The sequence below is a fragment of the Somniosus microcephalus genome, chromosome 11 (genome assembly GCF_052327205.1).
Source record: "Somniosus microcephalus isolate GS21.2 chromosome 11, FLI_Smic_1.0, whole genome shotgun sequence".
Taxonomy (NCBI): domain Eukaryota; kingdom Metazoa; phylum Chordata; class Chondrichthyes; order Squaliformes; family Somniosidae; genus Somniosus; species Somniosus microcephalus.
The window spans coordinates 239,154,081-239,172,704 of NC_140997.1; the positions used below are offsets into that span (position 1 = coordinate 239,154,081).

General features: G+C 49.3%; 1 protein-coding gene across 1 annotated transcript in view; it reads left to right on the plus strand.

The window, feature by feature from the left end:
- Positions 1-18,624, plus strand: part of LOC147111379 (6-phosphofructo-2-kinase/fructose-2,6-bisphosphatase 4-like) — a 135,960-nt gene that overhangs the window by 28,123 nt on the left and 89,213 nt on the right. Inside the window, exon 2 of the mRNA XM_086000015.1 lies at positions 14,767-14,892. Within this exon, the coding sequence (XP_085856141.1) occupies positions 14,767-14,892 (126 nt within the window). The remainder of the gene's footprint in view (positions 1-14,766; positions 14,893-18,624) is intronic.

The following is an 18,624-nucleotide window of genomic DNA, read 5'->3' on the forward strand; positions in this document are numbered from 1 at the left end:
TAAAATCACTAAGGAGATGGTACTCGGTAAGATAATGGGACTTAAGGCGGATAAGTCCCCTGGACCTGACGGCTTACATCCTAGGGTCTTGAGAGAAGTAGCGGTAGGGATTGCGGATGCATTGGTGGTAATTTTCCAAAATTCCCTGGATTCAGGAAAGGTCCCAGCAGATTGGAAAACTGCTAATGTAACGCCCTTATTTAAAAAGGGAGGTAGACAAAAGGCTGGAAACTATAGACCAGTTAGCCTAACATCTATGGTTGGTAAAATGTTGGAGTCCATTATTAAGGAAACAGTAACAGGACATTTGGATAAGCATAATTTAATCGGACAGAGTCAGCATGGTTTTATGAAGGGGAAATCATGTTTGAAAAATTTGCTCGAATTCTTTGAGGACGTAACAAACAGGGTGGATAAAGGGGAACCAGTGGATGTGGTGTATTTGGACTTCCAAAAGGCATTTGACAAGGTGCCACACAAGATTACTGCACAAGACAAAAAAATCACGGGATTGGGGGTAATATACTGGCATGGGTGGAAAATTGGCTATCTAACAGAAAACAGAGAGTGGGGATAAATGGTTCATTCTCGGGTTGGCAATCAGTAACTAGTGGTGTTCCGCAGGGGTTAGTGCTGGGACCCCAACTCTTTACAATCTATATTAACGATTTGGAGGAGGGGACCAAGTGCAACGTATCCAAGTTTGCCGACGATACAAAGATGAGAGGGAAAGCAGTGAGTGAGGAGGACATAAAAAACCTGCAAAAGGACAGACAGGCTAAGTGAGTGGGCAGAGATTTGGCAGATGGAATATAATGTTGGAAAGTGTGAAGTTATGCACTTTGTCAGAAAAAATCAAAGAGCAAGTTATTATCTAAATGGAGAGAAACTGCAAAGTGCTACAGTACAAAGGGATCTGGGGGTCCTGGTGCATGAAACACAGAAGGTTAGTATGCAGGTGCAGCAGGTGATCAGGAAGGCCAATGGAATCTTGGCTTTTATTGCAAGGGGGATGGAGTATAAAAGCAGGGAAGTCTTGCTTCAGTTATACAGGATACTGGTGAGGCCACACCTGGAATACTGCGTACAGTTTTGGTTTCCATATTTAAGAAAAGATATACTTGCTCTCGAGGCAGTTCAGAGAAGGTTCACGCGGTTGATTCCGGAGATGAGGGGGTTGACGTATGAGGAAAGGTTGAGTAGGTTGGGCCTCTACTCATTGGAATTCAGAAGAATGAGAGGCGATCTTATCGAAACATATAAGATTGTGAGGGGGCTTGATCGGGTGGATGCGGCGAGGATGTTTCCACTGATGGGTGAGACTAGAACTAGGAGGCATAATCTTAGAATAAGGGGCTGCCCTTTCAAAACTGAGATGAGAAACTTCTTCACTCAGAGGGTAGTAAATCAATGGAAATTGCTACCCCAGAGAGCTGTGGAAGCTGCGACATTAAATAAATTTAAAACGGAGATAGACAGTTTCCTAGCTGATAAGGGAATTAGGGGTTACGGGGAGAGGGCAGGGAAGTGGACGTGAGTCTAGGTTCGGATCAGCCATGATCCTATTGAATGGCGGAGCAGGCCCGAGGGGCCGTATGGCCTACTCCTGTTCCTACTTCTTATGTTCTTATGTTTTTTAGTGATTTGTGTATTTGTACTCCGAGATCCCTTTGTTCCTCTATCCCACCTAGACTCACACCCTCCATGTAATAAGTGACCTCCCTATTCTTCTGACCAAAATGTAATACCTCACATTTTATCTGTGTTGAACTTCATTTGTCAGTTATATGCCCATTCTGAATGTTTATTAATGTCCTCCTGTAACTTGTTGCAGTCCTCTTCAGTATTGACTACCCCCCCAATTTGGTGTCATCCGCAAACTTAGAAATTGTATTTTTGATTCTAAAGTCTCAGTCGTTAATGTGACTTGTGAACAACAGTGGTCCCAGCACTGATCCTTGTAACACACCACTACCCACCTTCTGCAACTGTGAATAGCTACCCTTTACCCCAACTCTCTGCTTTCTGAAATAACAACAGAAAACGCTGGAAAAACTCAGCAGGTCAGGGCAGCATCCATGGAGAGAGAAACCGAGTCAATGTTTCAGGTCGAAGACCTTTCGTCAGAACTGGAAAAAAGCAGGAAATGGAAAGCAGGTTTAGGGGCTGGGAAAAGGGGGAGGGGATGAAAGAACAAAAGGGAAGGTGAGTGATGGGATAGAAAGCAGGAGAGATTGAGAGACATTCAGAGATATTCAAGGTGAGAGGAGGTGGTAATGGGGCAGGTTAAGAAACAAAGGATGGCTCTAGATCCAATTACTCTGCTGTCTGTCCTGAAGCCAGCTCGCTATCCATTCTGCTACTTGTCCCCTGACTCCGCATTCTCTGACCTTGTTCATCAGTCTATTATGTGGTACCTTATCGAAGGCCTTTTGAAAATCTAGATAAATTACATCTACTGCATTACCCTTGTCTACTCTCTCTGAACAACAATGACCACCACCTGTGGCAAAACCTTCCATTTCTGACAACTTTTTGTGTGAGAAAACTTCTTCTAAACTCCCTTTCTCGATTTTATTTTTATTTTGAGATTACTGGCTCTTGTCTTCGACCTTCTACTGTTGGAAATTAGCTACCCATGTTTACCTTGTCTATTCCTTTTAAGGTGTTAAATAACTCTAACCAGTCACCCCTCAATCTTCTCATACCCAGGCTGAGTCAAGGAGCTGATGGAAAACTTATTTCTGTGGTTCCCCATCAGTAGCTGCCATTAAGCTCCCCTTCCTGCCCAGTGCAGGGAGGAGCTGATGGTACATTTACTGTAGACGAGCTGCGGTTAGTGGTGCCACTGTCCGTTAAACAATCCCATGCTGCTGGCTCTGGAGCAGACGGGTCCACCAGGAGGAGTGGTTTGCCAGGTGCCCGAGACAGCGGGAGGCTGACTCGCTGCAGTTTAATGTGGCTTGTGCTCGTGCGGGCTGAGCACTGACCCTGGGCATGCAGAGCAGCAATATCCAGCTTCAGTCACAACCCCCCATCATTCAGCTCCTGGTTTGTGTACCTGTTTGCACATGCCCTGTCAGTATCGCCAACCCCACCGCCTCATAAATCATAGAATTACATAGAATATACAGCACAGAAACAGGCCATTCGCCCCAACCAGTCCATGCCGGCATTTATGCTCCACGAGTCTCCTCCCACCCTACTTCATATCAAATATGGTTCACATTGATAACCTCACTCTCTGATAAAATCAGGAGACAAACTCTTTAAAAATCATGAGATTTGGTATAGAAATCATAAGTTGCTATTTTTTTTCCTGACCCGACCCTTCGCTGACCTTTCTTCCCAGACGGGAAGTGCCTTTGGCCGTCACTAACAGATTACTGACATAAGAAGATAAGAACATAAACAACAGCAGGAGTAGGTGAATCGGTGGCCCCGCTTTCAGGTCACTCGCAGGCTGGCTTCGCTCTGCTCTTGACCGCTACTTATTCCAGAACATAACCTCCTCCAACCCGCGGAGATCTCTGCGCTCCTCCAAGTCGGCCCTCTTGCGCATTCCCGATTTTAATCGCCCCACCATTGACGGACGTGCCTCCAGCTGGCTACACGCACTCTACCATCCAATACAAGAGGCAACCATTGTTGCCCCCAGGCAGCTTGAGCCCTTCAGCAGCCAGATGTGCGAATGGGTTGGCCTGTCGAGAGTGAGGTGCCTCAACACTTCTAAAAATAGAAACCTGACGTCAGAATTCTGATTTTCAAAAGTAAGCTCCAATTTTCCCCACTTTTTATCTTAAGGTTTTTATTATCTTTCATCAGCAACAAGACTAAACCATAAATCCACCCCGGTACAATATTAGATTTAGTAAGAAGTAGCAAATAAAAGTAAGTTAAACTTGTGTCCATCACTCTTCGCTCTGCTAAAATGCTGCCTTGCCTCACCTCATGATTGAAAGCCTGATCTTACAAACCCATCTGCAATAGGATCATTTTATTTTAAAAAGCGGATTCTTGTACAAAAATTCGCACAAACTCGTTTCTCATTTCCTCTCCTAAATCATGTGTCTGCCATCCGACCGCAGCCAAGTCCCTTCTTACTCGCCAGTTGTGGGTAAAACATGGCAACTCACTCACTTGTAACAGGTTTAATAAGATGAGGTACACTTGGTATCTACCGATCTCTCCCACCGAATTGAAAGCTTTGTCCAGCCCCATGGTGGTGGCCGGCTGCACTGATCTGTCCCGCTCCGATTTGCTCGGCAGTGACCGTGGAGTTTCTGTAACACAGGCCCCTGGAACCGTGGCACCAAAGGAGAAGGGGGTGAGAGGGGACACGTTGCCCTCATCACCATGGGAACCGGCTGAGTGGCTCCTCTACAGCTTCTGCCGGCAGCACACGCGGCTTCTCAGAGGACGACGCAACCAACACGTCACCCACTCTCTTAACATGTGGCCACTGCCCCAACTTTTTTGTTAAGCTAACAGTGCGCGAGGATGCCTGTCTCATTCGCCGCCTTTTAACGTCCCCAGCTTTTCAGACCACTGCCTTTGATGCGCATGCGCTCTGCTCGACTGGCTTCCAGTGACACATGTTCTCGATGGCGGGCAAATCCAGGGCCTGAAGTCTATCGGACCAACCAGCTCGCGATCCCCCTGAAATCTGCTCGCTGACTCCTCGGTTGAGAACCCATGACCCAACTCGTGTCCCCAGCAGCCAATCACAGGAGACAGTGACAAAGATGAATACAGCCGGGCAGAAACATGGCAAATGCACTATAATGTGGATAAATGTGAGGTTATTCACTTCGGTGGCAAAAACAGGAAGGCAGATTATTATCTGAACGGCAATAGATTGGGAAAAGGGGAAGTGCAACGAGACCTGGGTGTCCTTGTGCACCAGTCGCTGAAGGTAAGCATGCAGGTGCAGCAGGCGGTTAAGAAGGCAAATGGTATGTTGGCCTTCGTAGCAGGAGGGTTCGAGTACAGGAACAAGGATGTCTTGCTGCAGTTGTACAGGGCCTTGGTGAGACCACATCTTGAGTATTGTGTGCAGTTTTGGTCGCCTTATCTGAGGAAGGATGTTCTTGCCATGGAAGGAGTGCAGCGAAGATTCACCAGGCTGATACCTGGGATGGCAGGAATGACGTATGAGGAGAGATTATGTCGATTGGGCTTATACTCGCTGGAGTTTAGAAGAATGAGAGGGGATCTCATCGAAACCTATAAAATTCTTTCAGGCCTGGACAGACTAGATGCAGGAAGGATGTTCCCGATGGCTGGGGAGTCCAGAACTAGGGGTCATAATCTAAGGATAAGGGGTAAGCCATTTAGGACTGAAATGAGGAGGAATTTCTTCACCCAGAGAGGGGTGAACCTGTGGAATTCTCTGCCACAGAGGGCAGTGGAGGCCAGTTCATTAAATATGTTCAAGAAGGAGTTGAATATATTTCTTAAGGCTAAAGGGATATGGGGAGAAGGCAGGGACCGGGTACTGAATTTGGATGATCAGCCATGATCTCATTGAATGGCGGAGCAGGCTCGAAGGGCCGAATGGCCTACTCCTGCTCCTATCATCTATGTATCTATGAAAAAAAATCATGACTTATCTGAGTGGAATCACGAGATCGTGAGTTGGGGTGAATTTTCATTTAAAACCGTATGTTTCGCGATTAATTCGCGGGGAATTGGCAATACTGCCCTGTTATTAATTTCTTGGGGCTGTGCTGTGGCATGTACCCTGCACTGTAAATAGAACAGCCTGCACAGCGTTGGCCAATCTCCTTCAGTAAGCTGCTTTTACCCTAAACAGGAGTCAGCATGTTTGTGTGTAGGTGTGGCAGGGACGCACTATTCCTGCAGGCCCAGTTGTAGCGGAGATTCCGCCCACTTTATCCCAACCCCCGCCATTGAAACTGTGATCTCCCCCTCTGGCCTGCTGATCACATTGGTTAACAAATGATGATCCTTGGGATAGTCTTGGCAGCAGCTTCTCTGGCTGCTGGTTGCCTGATAACATGACCAGGCCTGTCTTTGAATGGATGTCTGGAGCCTACACACACAGACCAGAAGAAAGGCAGCATGAGCTTCCTGTGGAGTCCTGCTCGTTCGACCGTCTCTGCAGTCCCTGGAAGTGTGGGACTGAGCGCTGTCCTGTTACGCTGAACACAGGTTTAAGATACGAAGTTTCTAGCTCAGTGTCTCCATGTTAGGTGCAGACTTCTCACTGAGTGCAGCTCTTGTTTGACTAAACACATGTTGGTTGTTTCATTTAAGAACTGCAGCCTGCCATGCTGTGAGTTTTAAATCCTGTTCTGTAAATGTTTCGAGCAAGTTTAATGTGAATTCAACTTTGCTGCACCTGAAAGTTTGTTTTTGTGTCTTCTGACGAGAAGAGTTTTTGCAGACGTAGCTTCAAGAATTACTTTTCCTTGCATTGTTCCCAAATAACTTAGCAATTATTGAAGTTCTGAATGAAAGCCTCCTCTTCAGTTCTCTTTAAAACACTCTGTATTCGGACAACAGTCTACTTTTCCTGCGTAGAAGCTGGGCGCGCTGTGCCGGGTTTGCGGTGGGGAGGGGGGCAGAGGGGCGCGCTGTGCCGGGTTTGGTGGGGTGGAGCTGGGCGTGCTGTGGGGGGGGGTCAGAGGGGCATGCTGTGGGGGGGGGGGGGGGAGGAGCTGTGCAGTCGGTAATGGAAACCCTGGCTGGTTCCAACACTCTCCTGGCCGGTCTCCCATCTTCCACTCTCTGTAAATTTGAGATCGTCCAAAACTCTGCTGCCCGTACACCAAACTCACACCAAGTCCTGTTCGCCCATCACCCCTGGGCTCGCTGCCCGTACACCAAACTCGCACCAAGTCCCATTCGCCCATTTCCCCTGGGCTCGTTGACCTACATTGGTTCCCGGTTAACCAACGCCTCGACTTTAAAATTCTCATCCTTGTTTTCAAATCCCTCCATAGCCTTGCCCCTCCCTATCTCTGGAATCTCCTCCAGCCCCACAACCCTCCAAGATCTCTGCGCTCCTCTAATTCTGCCCTCTTGAGCATTCCTGATTATAATCGCTCAACCATTGGCGGCCGTGTTTTCAGCTGCCTGGGCCCCGAGCTCTGGAATTACCTCCCTAAACCTCTTCACCGCTCCTCCTCTCTCTCCTCCGGGAAGGTGGAGACGAGGTATAAGATCAGCCATGATCTTGTTGAATGGCGGAGCAGGCTCGAAGGGTCAAATGGCCTATTCCAACTCCTATTTTTTATGTTCTTAAGACGCTCCTTAAAACCTACCTCTTTGACCAAGTTTTTGGTCACCTGTCCCATTATCTTCTGTGGCTCGGTGTCAAATGTTGTTTGATAATCGCTCCTGTGAAGCTCCTTGGGACGTTTTACTATTACATTAAAGGTGCTGTATAAATGCAAGTTGTTGTTGGTTCTCTCGAACTCTAACCTGCTAGTCTAAAGGAGATTAGTTTACCAAACCAAGCCTTGCTTTCTTTGTGTTGCTCAGTTATTCACTGTGTAAAGCTGTGCAGTAATTGGATGTGGTTTGAACCAGTCTCCGATTCCCTGCTCCAGTAATGTGCATCAAGTACTGCTGCTGATTCCTGTGTCGAAGGTGTTGTTGTTGGAGTTCCGTTCTCTGGGAGGAGCACGGTGGTGTGAGTGCTGCTTTTATTGATCACTTTCAATCGCCCAACAACCTCCCCTATTCGATAGCAAAATACTGCAGATGCTGGAAATCCGAAATAACAACAGAAAATGCTGGAAAAACTCAGCAGGTCAGGCAACATCCATGGAGAGAAATTAGAGTCAACGTTTCGGGTGGGTTTCGACCCGAAACGTTGACTCTAATTTCTCTCCACGGATGTTGCCTGACCTGCTGAGTTTTTCCAGCATTTTCTGTTGTTATTTCGAACCTCCCCTATTCCTTGGGTTAGAGATAAATGGTGCTCAGTTTAATCTTGGTCTCGGAGATTTGTGCCAGAAAGTCAAATAGGTGAAAGGTGTGTGGAACTAGGAGGAATGAGGCACACGTTCCAGTTCAGGCAACTGGAGACCACTTTGCATTGGTGCTCGATGTGTGGTATAGCTGGTCTCCACACATGATACCCACCTGGAGTGTTTTTGTCTTTGATCAAGTTCTGTATGTTCACACACTGGTAATTAACAGGCACTCTAGTAACTGGCACATTTACTGAGAATTTGCAGCCATTAACTTTGTTTGTACTAACAGATGGCAAGCAGTAAATTACCCAAATAGAATCGGCTGAAGTCTCACTTGCTACCTGATGACCTAGGAGAAAACAAGTGATTGGGTAGCCCATGAGGCCATTAAACAGCAGTGTAAATCTATCTATCTATCTATATATAAAACGGTATGTGTCTCTGTCTGTCTTTCTGTCTCTCTGTCCGGCTATACAATCAAAAGTTATAGAGCGTACCTACACGTGTGTTTCATCAAAAGAAAGCTTACGATTCCAGAACGGTCGTAAGCGTATTTACGTTTCGGTGAGACAAAAATTGCGCCCGCGGTATCCAAAAAACGTTCAAAATTCCGCTCATTATCTGCTCATTAGCATTGAGTGACGTCGAGGTCGACCAATCGTACGGTCGAGCGACCCGACGGTCGACCAATCGCTGCGTGGCGGGGGCGGGTTCCTGGCGCGGGCGGGCCCCTGGCGCGGGCGGGCCCTCCTAGAGTCGAGTGACGGGACGATTGGCCAATCCTACGCTTCGGTGACCTGACGGTCGATCAATCGGTGCATGTGTGGGCGGGCCTTATCGTTCTGAACCGAGGTGAGTCTCCGCCATCTTGATTCCAAACTTTTCATTTATTTTTCCCACTTTCTGCGTGTTTCTTTTCAAATCTACATTTCCACCAAAAAAAAGTTGATTTTAAAACACATTGTTTTTAAAAAAGTTAATTCATTTGTAAATCTTTTTTCTAACCTCTATAATTTTCCTACCTTTCACTGTTTTTGCAGGCAGGCCTCGTAGCCTGGGCGTCTGTTGCCCAGCCAGGCCCGAACTACGCACCGGCCATTGCGCTGGGCCCGATTCCGAACCAGCGGCCAGCCATCTTGGTAAAGGCTGGCTGGGCTCACTGCAAGCTCCTCGTGCTTCATTCGCGCTCGCGCTGCACGGCGCACGCGCACCTCCACACAGAGCGCAGCCAGAGGGAAGCGAGCAGGGGTGGGGGTGGGGCTCAGGAGGGGAGGGGGAGCGGAGAGGGTTACCCCGGCAACCGGGCTCGCCAGCCGCAATCGGCCGTCTCAAGCCGCTCAGGCCCAGGCCTGGTCCCGGAGATGGGGAGGCGGAGAGGGGAGGAGGGTTACCAAGGCAACCGGGCCCGGCCAGCCGCAATCGGCCGTCAAGCCCGGCCTCGGGAGGGCGGGGCTCGGGCTCACCGGGGCGCTGCGCTCGGCATGTCAGTGCGTGGGGCGGCACGGAGCTCAGCGGAGCCATCGCCGGCAGAGGGGAGAGGGTCTGCTGGCCCCCCCCCTCCCCTTCCTCCCTCCCCCGCCTCCCCTCCCGCTCCCCTCCCCCTTCCCCCTCCCCTCCCCCCCCTTCCCCCCCAGTCGCGCGCGCTCGTGCCCCCCAGTCGCGCGCGCTCGTGCCCCCCAGTCGCGCGCGCTCGTGCCCCCCAGTCGCGCGCGCTCGTGCCCCCCAGTCGCGCGCAGCTCGTGCCCCCCAGTCGCGCGCGCTCGTGCCCCCCAGTCGCGCGCGCTCGTGCCCCCCAGTCGCGCGCGCTCGTGCCCCCCAGTCGCGCGCGCTCGTGCCCCCCAGTCGCGCGCGCTCGTGCCCCCCAGTCGCGCGCGCTCGTGCCCCCCAGTCGCGCGCGCTCGTGCCCCCCAGTCGCGCGCGCTCGTGCCCCCCAGTCGCGCGCGCTCGTGCCCCCCAGTCGCGCGCGCTCGTGCCCCCCAGTCGCGCGCGCTCGTGCCCCCCAGTCGCGCGCGCTCGTGCCCCCCAGTCGCGCGCGCTCGTGCCCCCCAGTCGCGCGCGCTCGTGCCCCCCAGTCGCGCGCGCTCGTGCCCCCCAGTCGCGCGCGCTCGTGCCCCCCAGTCGCGCGCGCTCGTGCCCCCCAGTCGCGCGCGCTCGTGCCCCCCAGTCGCGCGCGCGCTCTCTCTCTCTCTTCCAACAACAACATGCCCTCAAAAATCCCTCGGCACCGCCGGGCACTTCAGCTAGTATTTCATAATTGAATGGTGGAAACTCTCTGGTTACCAGGCAGCAGTGGTCAGCACATGACTTTGCTCTCGGAACTTGTTATGACACTGTGGTGTAGTTTAAGACTGAACTGATTGAGGTGCCTGTCGGAGCTTGTGGGAATATCGATATTCCTTGTGTCGCCCTTTGTTCAGGGTATGTTGCACTGTCGGCCACTGGGAATATCGGTATTCCTCGTGTTGCCCTTTGTTCAGGGTATGCTGCAGTGTCAGCTGGTGCAGTAACCAGCGCAGGTTCACTTGTGATGCTCATAGATTGGTACTTTGAGTCATGGCGTGTCACTGTGCAGGGTTTGCTCACACAGGTGTGTAAACACTGATGTGTGCTCAGTGACTGAAACAGGCGTGCTCGATCCTTCTTGGTCTCTCACACCATGGGCCTATTTTGCTTCCTAGTATTAGTGGAGCTAATTTACAGAACAAACGGGAAACTCTTCAACCTCTGTCGCCTCCAGTCCAGATCCAAGGTCGTCCTGTCCTCTGTCGTTGAATTACAGTATGCAGACGCTTGCGTCTGCGCTGACTCGGAGGTCGAACTCCAAACCATCGTCAACACCTTCCCCGAAGCGTACGAAACATCTGTAAGACAAAGGTCCTCTACCAACCTGCCCCTGCCACACAGTACTGCCCCCTGATTATCAAAATCCACGATAAGGCCTTGGACAACGTGGACCACTTTCCATACCTTGGGAGCCTACTGTCAACAAGGGCAGACGTCGATGACTAAGTCCAACACCGCCTTCAGTGTGCCAGTGCAGCCTTCGGTCACCTGAGGAAGAGGGTGTTTGAAGACCAGGACCTCAAACCCAGCACTAAGCTCATGGTCTACAGGGCAGTAGTGATAACCGCCCTGCTGTATGCCTCAGAGACATGGACCATGTACAGCAGGCACCTCAAAGCACTGGAGAGGTACCACCAATGCTGCCTCCGCAAGATCCTGCAAATCCATTGGCAGGATAGGCACACCAACGTCCGTGTTCTCACTCAGGCCAACATCCCCAGCATCGAAGCTTTGACCACGCTCGATCAGCTCCGATGGACGGTCACATCGTCCACATGCCCGATACGAGACTCCCAAAACAAGCGCTCTACTCGGAGCTCCGGCACGGCAAGAGAGCCCCAGGTGGGCAGAGGAAACGCTTCAAGGACACCCTCAAAGCCTCCTTGAAAAAGTGTAACATCCCCACCGACACCTGGGAATCTCTGGCCCAAGACCGCACAAAGTGGAGGAGAAGCATCCGGGAAAGTGCCGAACACCTCGAGTCTCTTCGCCGGGAGCAAGCGGAAGCCAAGGGCAGGCAGCGCAAGGAACGCACGTCAACCCAAGCACCACACCCACCCGCCCCTTCAACCACCGTCTGCCCCACCTGTGACAGAGACTGTAGGTCCCGCATTGGACTCATCAGTCACCTGAGAACTCATTTTTAATGTGGAAGCAAGTCATCCTCGGTTCTGAGGAACTGCCTAAGAAGAAGAAATCACTGCAGGGTTTGCTCACACAGGTGTGTAAACACTGACGTGTGCCCAGTGACTGAAACAGGCGTGCTCGATCCTTCTTGGTCTCTCACATCTTGGGCCTATTTTGCTTCCTAGCATCAAGTTTGTAGACCCAGATTAAACTGAAGCCCACGTTCCCTCTACCTATAGTTTGGATTCCGAAAGTACAGTACTGCACCTGTGAGCTGGCTCGTCATTCTGGCTCCGTAAATCCCCCATCACAACAATCCACTGCATCCTGAACAAGGCCAGTGTTTCTGGGTAAAGGACACAGGAATGCAGCGAAGCGGAAACGGTTAAAGGACATTGAGGCGGACTTAATACACTGCCGGGGTGGTGTGGAGGCGAGCATGGTCCGCTGCGCGGGACCGCCTGCTTTCAATGGGCGTATTTTACAACAGGCGGGTGGGCTGCTTGGGGGTGAAGTTGCAAATTACCCCCATGTCTCACCTCCTTCACCAAACAGCCATCCAAATCCCTCCAACACCATCCACCCCCACTGTCTCCATAGGCAGTGCGTGTTACACATCTACACCTTCCGCCTACTGTATCTGTTTTAAATTTCCTTTTCAGTAACTTCCATTTCTATTCTCTGCTTCTACTTTTACTTTGAAGTAATATTCTGGGTTTACTTCATCTACACCATTTCATATTTTATACACTGGACTGAGGACAGCACATTCTCCCGACACAGGAGAATTTGCTCATGTTCTATATACTGGGATCAGTCTTGTTCTTTTCTGGATCCTCTCTATGCATCAGTTTCTAGTTGGGGCTGAGGCAGAGTCTAGGGTCAGTGTAGAGGGAGCTTTACTCTGTATCTAACCCGTGCTGTACCTGCCCTGGGAGTGTTTGATGGGACAGTGTAGAGGGAGCTTTACTCTGTCTCTAACCCCGTGCTGTACCTGTCCTGGGAGTGTTTGATGGGACAGTGTAGAGGGAGCTTTACTCTGTATCTAACCTGTGCTGTAGCTGCCCTGGGAGTGTTTGATGGGACAGTGTAGAGGGAGCTTTACTCTGTCTCTAACCCCGTGCTGTACCTGCCCTGGGAGTGTTTGATGGGACAGTGTAGAGGGAGCTTTACTCTGTATCTAACCCCGTGCTGTACCTGCCCTGGGAGTGTTTGATGGGACAGTGTAGAGGGAGCTTTACTCTGTATCTAACCCGTGCTGTAGCTGCCCCGGGAGTGTTTGATGGGACAGTGTTGAGGGAGCTTTACTCTGTATCTAATCCGTGCTGTACCTGCCCTGGGAGTGTTTGATGGGACAGTGTAGAGGGAGCTTTACTCTGTATCTAACCCGTGCTGTAGCTGCCCCGGGAGTGTTTGATGGGACAGTGTAGAGGGAGCTTTACTCTGTATCTAACCCGTGCTGTACCTGCCCTGGGAGTGTTTGATGGGACAGTGTAGAGGGAGCTTTACTCTGTATCTAACCTGTGCTGTACCTGCCCCGGGAGTGTTTGATGGGGCAGTGTAGAGGGAGCTTTACTCTGTATCTAACCCATACTGTACCTGCCCCGGGAGTGTTTGATGGGGCAGTGTAGAGGGAGCTTTACTCTGTATCTAACCCGTGCTGTACCTGCCCCGGGAGTGTTTGATGGGGCAGTGTAGAGGGAGCTTTACTCTGTATCTAACCCGTGCTGTACCTGCCCCGGGAGTGTTTGGTGGGACAGTGTAGAGGGAGCTTTACTCTGTATCTAACCCGTGCTGTAGCTGCCCCGGGAGTGTTTGATGGGGCAGTGTAGAGGGAGCTTTACTCTGTATCTAACCCGTGCTGTACCTGCCCCGGGAGTGTTTGATGGGACAGTGTTGAGGGAGCTTTACTCTGTATCTAACCCATGCTGTACCTGCCCTGGGAGTGTTTGATGGGACAGTGCAGAGGGAGCTTTACTCTGTATCTAACCCATGCTGTACCTGCCCTGGGAGTGTTTGATGGGACAGTGTAGAGGGAGCTGTACTCGGGCTCTTGCATTGTTCCACAGAAACCCCGATTAGGCACTTTACAGCCTTCCCGACTCAATATCGAGTTCAACAATTTCAGATCATAACCTCGGCCCCCATTATATTTTTACATATATTTTTTGTCCACACCTTTGTTTTGTGCCCTTCCCCCTTTGTCTCTCTCCCATATGGCAGCTGTCTCCCATTCTGCCAGCGCATTTCACACCTAATCTAGAGCCGTCTTTTGTCTCCACTAGTCCGATCACCATCTCGTCTGGTTTTGAATACCTCTTAATGTCTCTTCATTTCCCTTTTGTTCTTTCATCCCCATTTCCCAGCCCCCAAACTGGCCTTTTAATCTGTTTCATTTCCTGTGTTTTTCTCAGTTCTGAGGAAGGGTTTCAACCTGAAACGTTGACTCTATTTCTCTCGCCATGGATGTTGCCTGGCCTGCTGAGTTTTTCCAGCATTTTCTGTTGTTATAGAGGGAGCTTTACTCTGTATCTAACCCGTGCTGTACCTGCCCTGGGAGTGTTTGATGGGACAGTGTAGAGGGAGCTTTACTCTGTATCTAACCTGTGCTGTACCTGCCCTGGGAATATTTGATGGGACAGTGTAGAGGGAGCTTTACTCTGTATCTAACCCCGCGCTGTACCTGCCCTGGGAGTCTTTGATGCTTTGGAACCCAAATGGCGTTCTATTTTACTACATAAAATAGAAGATTAAATTTGTGGTTGTATGTTCCGGTGTTACGATTACACTGATGCAAGATCACGGACCAGTTTGTTTTGGCCCAGTAGATTAGTGGAAATAGTTTAAAATGCCGTAATAGTGTAGCAGCACTGTGCCATTTCTGCCTCTCGGAGTCACTCATGTCTTTTCTGTAGGAGGCTTGCTGGGGACACCTAGTGGCAGAACGGAGTGGTGTAGTACTGAGGCAGCAACAACTTTCCCAGTCGCTCAGTCAGTCCGGTCAGCTGAGCTTTTAATGTTGGCCTTGAAACATCAAGTTACTGTTTAATGTTTGGAAGCAGATGGGGTTTGAAGTTATTATTCTGTGCTTTATTTTGACTAATAAGCATATCCTCTGTTTCAATTCCAGTATGGATCCCACACATGACCAACTCGCCCTCGCTGATTGTAATGGTGGGTCTGCCAGCCAGAGGGAAAACCTACATAGCAAAGAAACTCACCCGTTACTTCAACTGGATTGGGGTGCCCACTAAAGGTAAGGACCTGAGCGCGGCTCTCTGATTAGAGGGACAGTGCTTTAGTGGCACCTGGATAGTTTTAATTTGAAATACATTAGGGTATAGATTACAGGGGTCAGAGGGTAGACATGTCAAGGGTCAGTGGGTATAGATTGTGGGATTAACAACCCAGAAGTGACTAGTTGAAATCCCAGCTGGATTGTGAAACCGAATTCATTAAATCTCATGCCAAAGTGGACGATTTTTAACTACCCTCTGAACTGCCCTAACAACCCACTCGGTTGTATCAAAAAAGAAAGCTCGCCACCACCTTCTCAGGGCACCTAGGGATGGGCAATAAATGCCAGCGACGCCCACATCCCAAGAATGAATAAATAGATTAGTCTCCATTGAAGAGCAAGCCTGGCACATGATTGGGAAATCGAGCAGAGGAATCTGCCCTTCTCCCCAATCCCCCCCGCAATAACTGTTTGTATTTTCATACTTTTAAAATCCCAGCATTTGCTGTCATATCGAGTGCAGTTCCGAGATTGTGCAGGATGTGGATGATACCATCCAACAGGAAAAGATCTGCCCTTTTAATGGAGATGGGGCTGGGTTTATGGAGCTCCGTTTTGTTGCTGATGAAACATTAGTATTTCATTGAGGCTGGGATGAGGAAGGGATCAGTAGTTATTATAGGCAGATTAAATGATGCACCTATTTCATTTTTCTCTCAAGTGAACTTAATTCTCTGACCAGTCCAAATGCCCCCTGCCGCGAGTAACTCATTCAGATGTTAATTGCTACTGTCCACATCTACTCTGTTTCATACAGCCCTTGAATTCCAGTACACAGTAATTCAAAGTTAGTCCAGGTTAAAGGGAGGCGCCAGCCAGTGTCTACACGGAATGGCCAGCAAGGGTTCCTCAGTAACCCAGACCAGATAGTGAATAAGGCCGGTTTGTTAGTACGTCTATACTGTTGAGTCATAGCTTGGGTCTAGCATGTTTTGATGAGCTATTTACAGCCTGTATATTTTGTTGGGGGTTAGGGGTGGGCTCAATATTTCCCTATCCAACCTAAACATTTGTGCTGCATTTTTAATGTAGATCCTAACCAGTTTGCAGGAGTGAAGTTTGAGTATATCTGTAGGATATATTGGCGTGCATCTCATAAATTCTTCATATGCGGAGTCGGGGGACAAGTAGTAGAGTGGATAGCTAGCTGTCTTCAGGACAGAAAGCAGAGAGTTTGGGTAAAGGGTAGCTATTCACAGTGGCAGAGGTGGGTAGTGGTGTTCCACAAGGATCAGTGCTGGGACCACTGTTCACAATTTATAATAACCATTTAGACTTTGGAATCAAAAACACAATTTCTAAATTTGCGGATGACACCAAATTGGGGGGATAGTGAATACTGAGGAGGACTGCAACAAATTACAGGAGGACATTAATAAACTTGCAGAATGAGCATATAATTGGCAAATGAAGTTCAACACCGATAAATATGAGGTATTACATTTTGGTCAGAAGAATAGGGAGGTCACATTACTTGGAGGGTGCAAGTCTAGGTGGGATAGAGGAGAAGGAAGAGGGGGCATGAAAAAACTGGCAGGCAAAATAAAGGAAAATCCCACGGTGTTTTATAAGTATATTAAGGGCAAGAAGATAACCAGGGAAACAGTAGGGCCCATTAGGGACCAAAGTGGCAATCTTTGTGTAGAGCCGGAAGATGTAGGTGAGGTTTTAAATGAATATTTTGCATCTGTGTTCACTATGGAGAAGGACGATGTAGGCATAGAAATCAGGCAGGGGGATTGTGATATACTTGAACAAATTAGTATTGAGAGGGAGGAGGTACTAGCAGTTTTAGCGGGCTTAAAAGGACCCGTGCTGGGTCCTTTGCTGTTTGTAGTGTACATTAATGCTTTAGATATGAATGTAGGAGGTATGATCAGTAAGTTTGCACGAAAATTGGTGGAGTGGTAAATAGCGGGAGGGAAGCCTCAGGCTACAGGACGATATAGACGGGTTGGTCAGGTGGGCAGAACAGTGGCAAATGGAATTTAACCCTGAAAAGTGTGGGGTGATGCATTTTGGGAGGACTAACAAGACAAGGGAATACACAATGAATGGTAGGACCCTAGGAAGGACAGAGGGACCTTGGTGTGCATGTACATAGATCCCTGAAGGCAGCAGGACAGGTAGATAAGGTGGTTAAAAAGGCATATGGGATACTTGCCTTCATTAGCTGAGGCATAGAATATAAGAGCAGGGAGGTTATGATGGAGCTGTACAAAATGCTAGTTAGGCCACAGCTGGAATACAGTGTGCAGTTCTAGTCGCCACACCATAGGAAGGATGTGATTGCATTGGAGAGGGTGCAGAGGAGATTCACCAGGATGTTACCTGGGCTGGAGCGCTTCAGCTATGGAGAGAGACTGGACAGGCTGGGGTTGTTTTCCTTAGAGCAGAGAAGGCTGAGGGGGGACCTGATTGAGGTGTACAAAATTATGAGGGGCATAGATAGGGTAGATAGAAAGGAACTTTTCCCCTTGGTAGAGGGGTCAATAACCAGGGGGCATAGTTTCAAGGTAAGGGGCAGGAGGTTTAGAGGGGATTGGAGGAGAAACTTTTTCACCCAGAGGGTGGTTGGAATCTGGAACTCACTGCCTGAAAGGGTAGTAGAGGCAGGAACCCTCACAACATTCAGGAAGCATTTAGATGAGCACTTGAAACGGCATAGCATACAAGGCTACGGACCAAGTGCTGGAAAATGGGATTAGAATAGACAGGGCTTGATGGCCGGCGCGGACACGATGGGCCTTTTTCTGTGCTGCATAACTCTACAACAAAGGGATCTCGGAGTACAAATACACAAATCACTAAAAGTTGTGACACAGGTTAGCAAGGCCATTAAAAAAGCAAACCATGCACTCGGGTTTATTTCTAGAGGGATAGAATTGAAAAGTAGGGAAGTTATGCTAAACCTTTATTGAACCTCGGTTAGACTACACTTGGAGTACTGCGTACAGTTCTGGTCGCCATATTATAAAAAGGATATTGAGGCACTGGAGAGGGTGCAGAGAAGATTGACAAGGATGATACCAGAAATGTGAGGGTATACATATCAGGAAAGGATGAACAGGCTGGGTCTCTTTTCAATTGAAAAAAGACTGAGTGGTGACCTAATAGAAGTCTTTAAAATGATGAAAGGTTTTGATAGAGTGGGTACAAAGAGAATGTTTCCACTTGTGGGGAAGAACATAACTAGAGGCCATTAATGTAAGATTGTCACCAAGAAATCTAATAGGGAATTCAGAAGAAACTTCTTTCCCCAGAGAGTGGTGAGAATGTGGAACTTGCTGCCACAGGGAGTGGTTGAAGCGAATAGTATCGATGCATTTAAGGGGAGGCTAGACAGGCACATGAGGGAGAAGGGAATCGAGGGTTACGCTGATAGATTTAGATGAGGAAAGACGGGAGGAGGCTCGAGTGGAGCATAAACGCCAGCATGGACTGGTTGGGCCGAATGGCCTCTTTCTGTGCCGTATATCCAAAGTAATCCTGTGTAAATACCGACTTTCACATTCACTGAGTGTTAACTCAGCGAATCTCGGGGCTGCAGGCTTATAGAAATAATCACTGCTTCCAAAAAGCCGGTGACAGAGACTTGCACACCCTGTTACTTCAGGCTTGACGAAAGTGTGGAGCATCTTAACCAGGGAACGTGCACGGTGCTGGAAGACTAAGGGTGGAAAATGTCCT